Source organism: Euprymna scolopes, chromosome 2, assembly GCF_053919585.1.
Source record: "Euprymna scolopes isolate OS-2025 chromosome 2, ASM5391958v1, whole genome shotgun sequence".
In the NCBI taxonomy this organism is placed as follows: domain Eukaryota; kingdom Metazoa; phylum Mollusca; class Cephalopoda; order Sepiida; family Sepiolidae; genus Euprymna; species Euprymna scolopes.
In genome coordinates, this window is record NC_136483.1 from 105,534,675 (window position 1) to 105,549,130 (window position 14,456).

The 14,456-nt window shown below is 34.3% G+C and overlaps 1 protein-coding gene across 2 annotated transcripts in view; it reads right to left on the reverse strand.

The window, feature by feature from the left end:
• LOC145293977 (CD109 antigen-like) overlaps positions 1-14,456 on the reverse strand; it is a 135,537-nt gene that overhangs the window by 56,309 nt on the left and 64,772 nt on the right. For both annotated transcript variants that reach the window (XM_080140874.1, XM_080140865.1), the window contains exons 17-18: positions 6,432-6,569; positions 4,530-4,581 (exon numbers count right to left, since the gene is read on the reverse strand). In XM_080140874.1, coding sequence (XP_079997000.1) covers positions 4,530-4,581; positions 6,432-6,569 — 190 coding nt within the window. The remainder of the gene's footprint in view (positions 1-4,529; positions 4,582-6,431; positions 6,570-14,456) is intronic.

The window sequence follows — 14,456 nt, forward strand, 5'->3', positions numbered from 1 at the left end:
CTGTGCCTAAACCTAAACATAGATTCCATGAACAAAGCTTCTTTCTTAGAACTGCACGCCTGTGGAATTGTCTTCCGTTTTCCTGCTTTCCGGCTGACTACAATATGGTTGTGTTCAAGTCTAAGGTAAATAAGTTCTTGATGAGCCGTTCCATATAAGTTATTAAATTTACCAAATTTTCATTACTAAAGATTACTATATTGACCAACTTCTACTGTACACTCTTTAACCCTTATCCTTGAGTGGCCTCTGGGCCTTGATAATGTGGTGATGCCTGTGTAAAAAAAAAACAAAAAAAAAAAAAACAAGCGAAAACTGGCTTGCAGCCGCGTCATGTTTCAAGGTCAAACATCACATGACTTAAATTTCTCGCGCCTGTTAACTTCATTTTATAAACATTAAATTAAGATGCTTTTCATTCCTCTTCTCTCGTGGCCGAGATGGTTAGGTCCCCGGTTTTTTTTTTCCATCTCGTTTCCACTTTCACGTCAAAGGTTCAGGGTTCAACCCCACTTTCCTACTAAAACTTTTTTTTTTTCTTTTACACCTCCAAACACTCGGCCAATGTTCTTTTTTTTTTTTTTTAAAACAGGGTTGTTTTGATCACCACCCCCCATACACACACACACACACGTTTCTAAAAACCCGGGTGACGCTGGGTACCCCCGCTAGTCTATAATATAAATCTCACCTGTGTTTAAATGTATAAATGTATGTTGTATGTCAACCTAAAACTTTCGATAGAGGCAATGGATTTTCACGAGATTGGTATTATTTTGAAGCTCAACCCTCAGACAACAAATATTGAAAAATTGGCTAAAAACATTAATTCCTTCCCCCTCATCTAGGCACTTTTCTACAGGGAGGGGTCGCTTTTTTCGACGCTATTTTCGAAAGTCATTGCCTCTTTTGGATTATCTAGCCTTAATTTAAACAGATGTAACTTCTGGTTTGGCAATAGATGCAACAGCAAACACGTCACTTTTTTTTTCACATTCTTTTCCTCCTTCGCGGTACGGGTTCGAGCCTGCCTGCCTACTACCACTTTTTTTTTTTTTGTTCAACACACACCTCCAAACACCCGGGCAACACCGGGCAGCCAGGCTAGTCTATAATATAAATCTCACCTGTCTGTTTAAATGTATGTATGTATGTCTCACAAAAACTTTTGACAGAGGTGATGGATTTTCATGAGATTGGTATCTTTTGAAGCTCAACCCTTCGGACGACAAATATTGAAAAATTGGCTAAACACATTAATTCCCTTACCTTCAACTGGGCACTTTTCTACAGGGAGGGGTCGTGTTTTTCGCCAATATTCTCAAACCTCATACCCTCTATTCGACTGACTAGCCTTAATTTAAACCTTTGTCACTTCCGGTTTGGTGATGAACGCAACAGCAAAGACGTCACATCCTTTTTTTGGTACTCTTGCATAATTTCACCTGAATTCTCGTGATTTCCTGTCAAGCCTGGATCAGGCAAGACTGGCAATCATCCGTGTCAGCTGAGTGGCGTAACAGATACAGAGTAAGGAAAAAAGCAAAACAAACCGGAATAAAAAAAAAAAAAAAAAAATGCAAATTATCAAAAAATAACAAAAAACCTACCTTGAAAAAAAGCAAATATGTTTATTTAATTTATTTTAGTATTTATTTTTTTTTTTTTTTGCAAAATGATCATCAACAGCAAGTTATGTAAATATTGTTATCTTCAAGGAAAGGTTGTTCACCCGTATAAATGTTAGGTGTAAGTACAATTTTTTAGTTTTTCTTTAACCATATTTTTTTTTTCTTGTTTTTTATTTTATTTTCAAGACTTTGTTCAGTCAGGTGGTTTTTTTTTTTTTTTGAGAGGGGGGGGTACACAGAAAAACTTTTTTTTTTTTTTTTTAAATGGTTGTTAATTGCCGGTGGAAGAACTTTCTTGAGATGAGGATATTTCCTTAGGAATCTTTTACTTCAGTCGACTGTTGATCGGCCATCGACAGCAAAGAGGGAAGTGATGGGGTAGAGGAAATGGAAGGAAGCCCCCCCCCCTCCAACCGGGTAGCTTTCGGAAATGTGATTTATGATGGAAACAAATGGATAGTTTCCAAATTTTTGTCTCCACATAAATTCAAGTAAATATGTACCCAGAAGCTCCCGGCTGGTCCCGCATTCTTGTTACGCTGTTTTGAGCCAGAGCGGTTCAAGGATTCTCCCTATGTTATGTTTTCTTCGGTTGAATAGAGATTCATCAATTTCTACAGTATACCATGGGCCTCCTATCTGCCGGGGATTCCTCAGGAAATACTCCTGACAAATTTCTCTCAGAAAGTTTACGATCCTGTGCGCAATGTCTACATTGTCAATTGGTACACCACCAGGAGAAGCCATCCTTTACGCATGATCTTTTTTTAGTAAACATTTGTGTTTACGATTGGTGAACCTCATTCTTTGGGAAAGCAATTTCTTTTCCTGCTGAAAATATAGTTGTTTGTCAGCTTTTTTTGGGTTCAGTCGATTTCTTCCAATTCGAATGTTGTCTGCTTTCATTTACATATCGCTTTTTCATTGGCTAAGCAAACTCCCAGAAATTGAAGTACAAAAAAAAATATTCAAATTAAATAAATCATTAAAAATAACTAATAATAAAATAAAAAATTAATAAAACCATTAAAAAAAAAAAAAAAAAAAAACTTTTTAAAGTCGAATTAGCGTTTCAACATTTGAACAACGTTTGGCAGACACCGATTATTGCCGGTCTCGCCCGATCCGGGCTTGACGGGAAATCACAAGAATTCGGGTCAAATTATGCAAAAGTACCCTTTTTTTTTTCACATTCTTTACCTCCTTCGCAGTACGCATTCGAGCCTGCCTGCCTACTATTTTTTTTTTCTCTCAATACACACTTCCAAACATCCAGGCCACACCAGGCACCCAGGCTAGTATTACATAGAAATTATGTTAGAGGAGACAGAATAGAGTTTCTAGATTAGTGCTTTTCAACCTTTTTGCTGGAACAGAACCTCATGGAAACATTCCACTGGCTCATGTAACATCTATGCAATAATTTAGTTGTCTTATGCAAAAAAAAAAAAAAAAAATTTTTTTAAATAAAATGAAATAAAAAATACTCATGTTCAAAGTGTTAAACATGTTTGTTGTACATGAAATGAAAAACAAAATTGTACATATTTGAATAGATTACATTTATTCTTATCAAAAACTCAATGGGAAACTTCAGCTTGGTGTTTCTTGCACAACTCTTTTAGATTGGGTAATGTTTTTCACAGACACACACAAAGTTCGTCTTCCACAGATAGCAATTGTGCCCATTTCTTGTGCTTAATGGTTGTCAGAGATTCTTTTGGCGTTGGCTGTATAAGAATATACAAAAGTAAACCTAATAGTTGCAAGACAAGTTAATGTTTCAAATCTAGCGAGTGTAATTATATAAAATTTAGTATATTCAATTTTTTTTTTTTAAATGCATCTAATAATAAAATAGATTTAAATCGAATTTAACAATCTGTTTATTTGTTTCTCGTTCTAATTTAGTAATTGGAACCACTGTATTGTACTGGCAGAACCCTAAGGTTCCACAGAACCATAAGTGAAAAGCACTGTTCTAGACAGTTGGAGTCAGGAAGTGAGAGAGGTTACCTGTGTCTGACAATGTAGAGAGAATCTAAGTAAATGTTACCTTGAGACTCTGCCCATATATCGCCATCTTAAGACCAAGTTAAAAAAAAAAAAAATGAACAACCATTTCTAAATAAAATCTTTGAAAGCCAACAAGTCTCAATTGTGTTTCCATGCATAAGCAGATTTGTCTTCAGATAAACAGAAGATCAACAACCACTCGTGGCCATGGGTCATGTGTGAAAAAGCGATGATCAGAGAAGATAGGTAACGTATTTGTAAAAGACTTTATTTTGTTGATTTGTCTCTTGATAGCTCACTGATAAAAACACACGTGCACCCTATGCTTAGGTTTTCATACCAATTTCACTGGGAAGCCATATGTAGGAAACCTGTAATCTAAAGCAAATGTTACTTAAATTTCTGTTCATTTCGTTAAGTTAAAGTAGTAAATAACTAGCTATAACATCAGTCTCTCTCTTTCCTAAGCCCATTCTCTCTAAATAAAACCTTGAAGAAAATTCAGTGAATGTCTCCTTGTGTCTTTCCTACATGAAAAGATTCATTCGTCATAGTTACACAGATGAGATGATCAACAGTCAGTCATAAAATGCTGTGATGAGAAACAGCAGCATCAGATAAGGCGATAAAGCACCTGTGTATAAACTCCACACACACACACACACTGAATGAGTATCCACATTTGCATATTACATTAAAGAAAATCTATTTTAATAATTAGTTCGATCTTATTAATTATTTGTTGTAATAGAATTATTTTAATTGTTCGGTTTTTTTATTTGTTTTTTTACATAGGCCCAGAGCCCATCGAGAATAAGGGTTAAAGAGTGTCAATAGTCAAAAAATGATGCAAGAATATCTGTATGAAAATTCCATACTTACGAGTCAATAAACGAGTTATATTTGCATCTGTCAAAACCAGAAGACCTGCAGACTAAAATAGAAAAGAATTGAAATTTCAACGACAAAGATTGCTTTCAATGGAAAAGAGGAGAACAGACTAGAGTGAGTGAGAGAGAGCGAGAGAAAGGGTGAGTGAGAGAGAGCGAGAGAAAGGGTGAGTGAGAGAGAGCGAGAGAAAGGGTGAGTGAGAGAGAGCGAGAGAAAGGGTGAGTGAGAGAGAGCGAGAGAAAGGGTGAGTGAGTGAGAGCGAGAGAAAGGGTGAGTGAGTGAGAGAGAGCGAGAGAAAGGGTGAGTGAGTGAGAAAGAGCGAGAGAAAGGGTGAGTGAGTGAGTGAGAGAGAGCGAGAGAAAGGGTGAGTGAGTGAGTGAGAGAGAGCGAGAGAAAGGGTGAGTGAGAGAGAGCGAGAGAAAGGGTGAGTGAGTGAGTGAGAGAGAGCGAGAGAAAGGGTGAGTGAGTGAGTGAGAGAGAGCGAGAGAAAGGGTGAGTGAGTGAGAGAGAGAGAGCGAGAGAAAGGGTGAGTGAGTGAGAGAGAGAGAGCGAGAGAAAGGGTGAGTGAGTGAGAGAGAGAGAGCGAGAGAAAGGGTGAGTGAGTGAGTGAGAGAGAGCGAGAGAAAGGGTGAGTGAGAGAGAGCGAGAGAAAGGGTGAGTGAGAGAGAGCGAGAGAAAGGGTGAGTGAGTGAGAGAGAGCGAGAGAAAGGGTGAGTGAGTGAGAGAGAGCGAGAGAAAGGGTGAGTGAGTGAGAGAGAGCGAGAGAAAGGGTGAGTGAGTGAGAGAGAGCGAGAGAAAGGGTGAGTGAGTGAGAGAGAGAGAGAGAAAGGGTGAGTGAGTGAGAGAGAGAGAGAGAAAGGGTGAGTGAGTGAGAGAGAGAGAGAGAAAGGGTGAGTGAGTGAGAGAGAGAGAGAAAGGGAGAGCAAGAGAAAGAGTGAGTGAGAGAGAGAGAGATAGAGAGAGAGAGAGAGACAGAGAGAGAGACAAAAGGGTGAGTGAGAGAGAGACAAAAGGGTGAGTGAGAGACAGACAAAAGGGTGAGTGAGAGACAGACAAAAGGGTGAGTGAGAGACAGACAAAAGGGTGAGTGAGAGAGAGACAAAAGGGTGAGTGAGAGAGAGACAGAGACAAAAGGGTGAGTGAGAGAGAGACAGAGACAAAAGGGTGAGTGAGAGAGAGACAGAGACAAAAGGGTGAGTGAGAGAGACAGAGACAAAAGGGTGAGTGAGAGAGACAGAGACAAAAGGGTGAGTGAGAGAGACAGAGACAAAAGCGTGAGTGAGAGAGACAGAGACAAAAGGGTGAGTGAGAGAGAGAGAGAGACAAAAGGGTGAGTGAGAGAGAGAGAGAGACAAAAGGGTGAGTGAGAGAGAGAGAGAGACAAAAGGGTGAGTGAGAGAGAGAGAGACAAAAGGGTGAGTGAGAGAGAGAGAGACAAAGGGTGAGTGAGAGAGAGAGACAAAGGGTGAGTGAGAGAGAGAGACAAAGGGTGAGAGAGAGAGACAAAGGGTGAGTGAGAGAGAGAGACAAAGGGTGAGTGAGAGAGAGAGACAAAGGGTGAGTGAGAGAGAGAGACAAAGGGTGAGTGAGAGAGAGAGACAAAGGGTGAGTGAGAGAGAGAGACAAAGGGTGAGTGAGAGAGAGAGAGAGACAAAGGTGAGTGAGAGAGAGACAAAGGTGAGTGAGAGAGAGAGAGAGAGGGTGAGTGAGAGAGAGAGAGACAAAGGGTGAATGAGAGCGAGAGAAAAATAAAAGAGCGAGAGAGGCAAAAAGAGCGAGAGAGGCAAAAAGAGCGAGAGAGGCAAAAAGAGAAAAAAAGAAAAAAAGAGAGAGACAGACAGGAGCGAGAAAGCGAGTCAGCAAGGGAGAGAGAGTAAAATGACGTAGATTTACCCAAAACGTAGACTTTGCATCCATGCCATATCCGTTAGCAGAGAAGAACATGTAATCATATTCGGCTTCATTCACACGCCACAAATGTCTGTAACTCGAGTTGGCAGGAGAATCGTACGTGTAGAGTTCATCAATTAACTGCCAATGTGAAAGAATTCAATAATTGAAAATTTTACAATTTCAAACTTCTATATTCAAATAAAATTGTGTGAATACTTTTCATATGTGTGTGTGTGTGTGTGTGTTTCTTCCATTTATATGACCTACACATTATTTTATTGTTACCATTAATTGCATATAAGAACTGAAAAATACAATAACATAAAATAAAAAAAGTAAAAAATTAAATCTAAATGCTCTCTACCGATCCAAGTTATGACAACAGGATCATTGCCAGCACCCTCAAGATGCAAATACGGATGGTTCAATGCTTGAGAGTAAAGCTCAACAAAGTTTCCGGCCACAGTTATGGTCTTTGGTGTGGTTTCAACTGAGGGACACATCATGCCACCTCACATCTTTGAAGTTGGCTTGAAAGTCAACAACAAAGTGTACCTGAATGTGCTGGATAGTGTGGTGATCCCCTGGTGCAATTAGGTGGCTGCTGGCAGATCCTAGGTGTGGCTGCAGGACTTGGCACTGATTCACAAGTCCAGGCTTTGCTTTAGAAGGAGTGCGATGACTTTGTACTATTCTCTCACTGGCCCCCTCCTCCCCACCCAACTTAAACCTGCTGGACTACTTCATTTGGTCATACATCGAGAACATCAACATGACCTCCTACAACTCCAAAACCAGCCTCATCATCGCCATCTACCGAGCCCCCACTGTCGCTTGTAGAAAAGACATGCTCCCAGTTCCAGACCCATATCAAGGCGGTGATTGAAGCTAAAGGTGGCTACATTAAGTAGATGTCAACTCCACTACATAATCAAGTTACCTGAATTGATTTGTTTCAAAATAAAGTTGTAGTGTTGTTTTCTTTAGAGCAACAATTTTATCATTCCAATATATATATATATATATATATATATATATATATATATATATATTAGTGTTGTGCCGATGAATCGGAATCGGAATCGGGAATCAGTTAAATCGGTAATTTTCGGGGAATCGGAATCGGCATCGGAAAAATTTGTGTATAATTTCCGATTCCAAAATCGATTCTTTGAATATTTTTCAAAAGTTAATTTTCAATTGCTTGTACCGATTATAAATATTTATTTCTTTTAAACTATTAGTAAAACTAAACTCTATAGATCTACGTACTCGTTATAGAATGAAGTTCTCATAACAAAATCACGTAATTTCATTAAATAGTTTTTGTTTTACGCTCCCTTGACTAATTATCGCAGTTTTTTTAGGAAGATTCCGAATTTCCCAAATCGTTTTTACGGCATAAAATAAAAACTATTTGATGAAATTACGTGATTTTTTTATGAGAACTTCATTCCATAACGAGTACGTAGAATATTTTTTTTTTCGTTTTTTAACATAGTGTAAACTGCACAAGCACCCTTTTTTAATACGTGAAGACAGTTTAGAGCGTCATCCTAGATCTAAAAATAATTTGGTTTTTAGTGGGTTTACAAATATCGTCCAAAAGTAGAATTTCAATGAGGGGGGACTTTTAAATGTAAATATAATTTCTTTTTCAATCTGAAAAATTTCTAAATGTTTTCTCTTTATCTATTTTATCCAGACTTTGATAAATTCATTGTGAGATATTCATGTATATTTTTAACTTTTCCGAAACCCCGAGAAAAATGCGACGGTGTCAGACAATGTGGCTCCAGGAAAATAAAATAAAACTCTATTCGTTTGAAATCTTTTCATATTAAACTCCTTGAGAAATTTGGCAAGTGGGTGTGAAAAAGTATTGTTGTCGAAACCAACGGCATCGAAGGTGTTAATTACCCCATAATACTTTCAACTCAACTTTTGAGTGAGATTGGCAGGCTTCAGCGAGGCCTCCGTGATATATATCTCACGGAGGCCTCGGCTTCAGACGGCATTGGCGCCGTCGTAGCAATCCTTAAGTATAAACATAAACAATACCGGCAGAATCAAAGAAAATCACACTGGAAGCATATTTCAAATTAAATCAAAGGCCAACCACCCCTTTTTTAGGCTCTCTTTTTCATATTTGTCTAATTGTATCTCTATTTAGTGTTTTTTTTTATGGTGCTGAACTCAAATTTACATGTCTTAAGGCCTGAAACATAGCCGTTTGTCCATTTTTACAAGTAATCAGCTCCCCCATGGGGGCAAAAGAGGTAAAAAAAAATACCTCAAAATGACTCTAAATAGACAAAATTGACATATTTTTCAGGAATTTAGGAAAACTCGTCCCGGGAAAACTCGTCTCGGGAAAACTCGTCTCCGGAAAACTCGTCTCCGGAAAACTCATCCCCTTTCGCTAGGTAGGAAAACTAGTCCCGTATTGAATAAATATCGATTGAAAACACATTTTATGATCGTTCTTGAAGGAGATATTATTTTTAAAATAGACTATAGCCCCCCCCCCATAATATTTTTAAAAAATATTTTTATTTGTTTAATGTTTTTTTTTGTTTTTTTTTCTACCTAACTGGCTAAGTTCTTAGTGGTTTCACTTATTTTAAAGCGTTTATTATGTTCATACAAAGTTAATTAAACAAATTTTTGGTTCTTATTTTAACGATGTGTTTGGAGACATAAAAACAATAATAAAAAAAACAAAACAAAAAAATTAAAAATTGGGAGTGTTACTTTTTTGTTTTGGTTTTTTAATTATGATAGTTTTTTGTTGTTTATGTTTTCGTTTTCTCTCATACCAAATGCACTCATGCGTTATTTAAAATTATAATTCTATCAATTATCAACATTTATTGTCGTCCTGTCAAATTTTGCAAAAATTAACTAATAAATCAAAAGCGAAATATTTTTTGGCGCGAGAGATGCCATGTGCTAACAATCTCTCGTTAACTCATTTTTAATTTTTTTAATTTTTACTTCAAAATTCTAAAATCAATCATTCAGAGAAAAAGTAATCACTAAATAAATTTATTAATCAATTTTATTGAAAACTCCGCTATCGTTTATCAAGAATCTTTTTAATTTCATTTTTTGTTGGTTGTTTTTCCGAGGGAGATATAACCCCCCCCACACACCTCTCTAAATTATATTTCAAAAAATATTAAAATTTTGGTTTGTATTACTGTACACATAGATTCGAAAAATAATAAACTAGACAAAATACTGTTAGAAATTCGCTCAATATATATTACCGTGACATAGGTTGACATATATTCGGTGTTTTTTTTAATAGTATTTTGTCTAGTTTATTATTTATAACACCTATTCCCGAACTTACTGTGTTTAAGAGAGAGTCGGCCGCTATTTTGAATTGTCCAATACATCGGTAAACACTGTATGTTTTTCGAGCTGAATAAACATGTTACATTGAATAAAAACACGAAAAATATATCCAGTTTGGTAGGAAAGTAACTTATCTTGCCTTTGATAACATTTATTTGTTATATATTTGTTTTTTGACAATTTTTCGAATCTATGTGTATAGTAATACAAACCCAAATCGATTTTACCCTTTTATAACAACAGTAAATAAGTAAATTCTTTTTATATTAATATAAAAAAATATGCGGTCTCGTTTATGAACATAATAAACGCTTTAAAATAAGTGAAACCACGAAGAACTTAGCCAGTTAGGTAGAAAACGGACACTTAGAAAATCGATTTTATTTTAAAAAAAAAAAAACATCAAACAAGTAAAAAAAATTTTTTTTTAATATTATGGGGGGGGGCTATAGTCTATTTTAAAAAAAACAATTTCTCCTTCAAGAACGATCATAAAATGTGTTTTCAATCGATATTTATTCAATAAGGGACCAGTTTTCCTACCTAGCGAAAGGGGACGAGTTTTCCCGAGACGAGTTTTCCGGAGACGAGTTTTCCCGAGACGAGTTTTCCCGGAACGAGTTTTCCGGGCACCATTGTTCTTACATCGTTTTCTTATTTTGCCTACCGATCTTCGAATATTTTCCACTATTCATGTAAGTAGCATGTTATACAGTAAATACGAACTGGTACAATATAGCTTTGTTTTAAAATCAAAATAAATGTTTTGTTGTGTTACAATTTTTAATCAATTACAAGGCAAACAATAAAATATACGCAGACATTAACCAGGGGTTTATGTAATAATTTGAAAATTTACGAAAAAACAAACAAAAAATATCTCTAATTAAATATGTATAAATTTTACAAGAATCGGAATCGGGAATCGGATCGGAATCGGAAATTTTGAACGGAATCGGAATCGGGAAAAATTTTGGCATCGTCCCATCACTAATATATATATATATATATATACACATACACACTGTATTAACAAAACCAAGACTTCAAAAAAGGAATTGGTAGCAACAAAAAGTGTATTTCATTGTAAGTTACAATTGTTTCAATACCAATTAGACAATTTCAAGCATTATGTCGTTTGAAAATCTTCACATAACCAGCCTTTCTTCAGACTTCTTGAATAAAAAACACTTAACAATAGAACATTATTTAAAGAAATTTCCTTTAAAGGAAATGAAGCATGCGAAAACATTTATCCTGGACGCATCCTTTGTCAAGAGCTTATTTAAATATTAATATATCACCTAATTATCACCTAAAATGATAAGGTAGAAAAATAATTATTAACGTAAAACAGTTTTTGATAAAGTGTAGATGGGGAATAAATTTTGTCAGACATTTTGAATTATGCTCATTACAGGATGTAAGCAACAGAATTTAAGGTACTTGTACAGTTTAATCAAGACATTAAAAAATGAAAATGTTGAAAAAAAGGTTATATTGTACGTATCCGTTTTGGACTGAAGATCTCCGAAAAAAAAATTAATTTAATTTGATCGAGTAGTTTTTTTTTTACAGCGGAAAAACACATTCTTATGAGAGCGCGTTGAAGTCAGCCATTATGGAATTTGTTGGACACAACACAGGGAGATAACTCCATGTAAAGCGCCGACACTCCCTCTCCATCTTTAATACTAGCTTTTCTTCCTAAAAATCGAACCTTTTGCTCGGTATCAGAACAAATTGTTTTGTTTTTTTGGTGTAAAAAACTACTTGATGAAATTAAGAGAATTTTTTTTTTTGGAGAACTTTGTTCCATAACGGATACGTGCAATATAACCTTTTTTTTTATATTTTCATTTTCTAATGTCTTGATTAAACTGTAGAAGTACCGAATTTAATTATCTCCCCTGTCAAATTATCTCTTTAGTAAGCATAATACGGTGATTTAACAAATTTATTTTTACATTAATAATTATTTTTGTACCTTATCGTTTTTTGTAATTTTTGGATATATTACTAGTGAGACCTGATAATTATGTAGGTACCATTTGAAATTCAATATCTTTTTAATTATTATAATATAAAAGCGCCCATATTATTATTATTATTATTATTACCATGCAATAAAACAAACAACAACCATTACATTTGCCATAAAAAAAGAAAAAGTCCCACCTTCCTCTCATCTTTCTAAATTACAAAAAAAAAAAATAAATTCATATTTAAAAAATAAAAAAAATGTTTTCAATTTTTATTTTTCTGTCTGTAATAATAAGTTAAAAACACAAAGTCAACATTTAAAATTACTCAAAAATATACAATTGTCTTATTTAACTAATTGCTTTTTCATTTCATTATATAACTAGTTTTTGATTGGAAATTATTTTCATTATATAACTAGTTTTTGATTGGAAATTATTTTCATTATATAACTAGTTTTTGATGGGAAATTATTTTCATTTCTATGCTTCTTCAAAATCAAATCCCTCGACTTTGAATATCAGAAAGCCATAAAAAAAAAACATTTTTGCTGTTTTTCTTTCCTTATTAATAAAATGCGATCATGTTCATACACATCAAATTTTCTCAACATTGGAATATATCAAATAACAGGACAATCATTCGCTTACGGTTTTCTCCAAATTACCAAAATGTGAAACGAAAATTGTGTATTTGTTTTGTTTTTTTTTTGTAAAGATGGCTACAGCTAAATTAATTGCTACCTATAGGGCAAATAGATTGTTTTGCTAGTAATAAATATGTGCATATATTTTTTAAAATATATATTGTTTTGTAAGATCTCATCAAATTGGTGGTGTATGAGGACATTTACCAACATTTCATACAAGATGAGAAAAGAATTTCTCTGAAATGCGATGCAATAAAAGCAACTCGAACATCAAGATGGTGAAAAAAGTTGAAACACCCAAACATGCTGTGGTTTTTCTCTAACAAGAAAATCTTCTAAGATCAGAAAAATCAACTCCTAGAGCAAGAGACAAAAAAACAAACTCTTTTTGAATCTTTAAATAATTCCATACCATCTTCTGTCCTGCAATAATCTCCCTATACCCTCCACATTTCATATATATAATTATTATTTCATGCATACACATATATTATGAGGAAATATAATATTATATATAGATTTTCAGTATTCATACTCTCCACATTTAATATATATAATTATTAAAATAAAATATGCATCAACTGCACTTGAAAGCCAAATTACAATGCAATTTTACAAAAATAAAGAAATATTTTTACTTGTTTGAAATTTATAATTTAAATATATTTTGGAGCCAAACTACATCCTCGGTATTTTGTTTGTTTTTTTTTCCTTCTTTCTTGCCATGTTGTAAAATTGGAGAAATAAAAATCAGGAGTAAAGATCCGCACGTTGTCTCTCTCTCAGCAGTTGTATTTTGAAGTGTTGGGAACGGTGCATTGGCTATGCAAGATTAACGTCAGGGGTGTGAGTTCTATATGTATTTCATTTTATTCAAATTAAATCAACACTTTTATAACGGAACTCACACCTTTGATATAATTGTTTCATGTATGCACATACATTATGAGGAAATCTAATACATTATGTATAGATTTTCAGTATTTACCTCAACAGGGCTCAATATGCGAGTCAAGCTAGGTAGTAAGTTATGAAAATAAATTAAATAAATTAAAAGGCGGTCTCCTAACACCAACTTTCATTTAATTGGATATATCTTTGGGAAGGTTTTTTCTATGGATATCACCTTTTTAACAAGTTTTTTTTCAAGTTTCTGGGATTTCAGTTTTACATTAGATTTATTTTATTGTTTTTTTTTTTATTTCGTCTGTTTTGTGCAATTTGTAGTAATATCTATTTGCCTCTGATGAGTTGCTTGATGGCACAATGGACATTATCTCCCATCAAAACAATGAAACACGTGGCAGGCACTTATAAAAAAAATAAAACATTTGTCTGTAAGTTGAATAATTTGAAAATTAAAAAAAAGTTAGATAAAAATAATAAACAAAAGTCATGATTGTGAACAGGTTGTGTTTTTTAATCCTTGGAATTTAACTCCTCACTATATATGCTCTGATGGACAAAGTGGATCAACATTGAGGTTGTAATTTGAACAATATTATAAGGAACATATACTTCAAGAAATTTATATATATATATATATATATCCATTTATCTAGTGTTTCTTTTTCAGATTAAATATGTTTTTAACTCATTTCAAAGTGTTTTTTAACATATTTTATTAACTGTTTGCTCATTATATATATATATATATATATATATATACTAGCAGGCCGTTCAGCACTGCCCAGTCGTAAAATGCGCTTAAATATGATATTTTGATTAATGCAGATTTTGTATTTATTATCATATTGGACCCAATATATAATAATGATTTAAAAAGTTATTAAAAATAAAATAAAAAAATAAAAAATGACTCCTGTACCACCATCGAGAATCAAAACCAAAATATTTAGCTTACGATTTACTTTTTTCCTTTGACATTAATACCTGAGCTATGAAGACGTTTACTGCAAAGCTAAAAATTAAAACACGAATGAATAGCTATTACGTTATGCATGCATATTCGTAATGCTGTCATTCGACCTTCACCTGACAATTTTCATTTTTTTTTTAATTTTCACCGA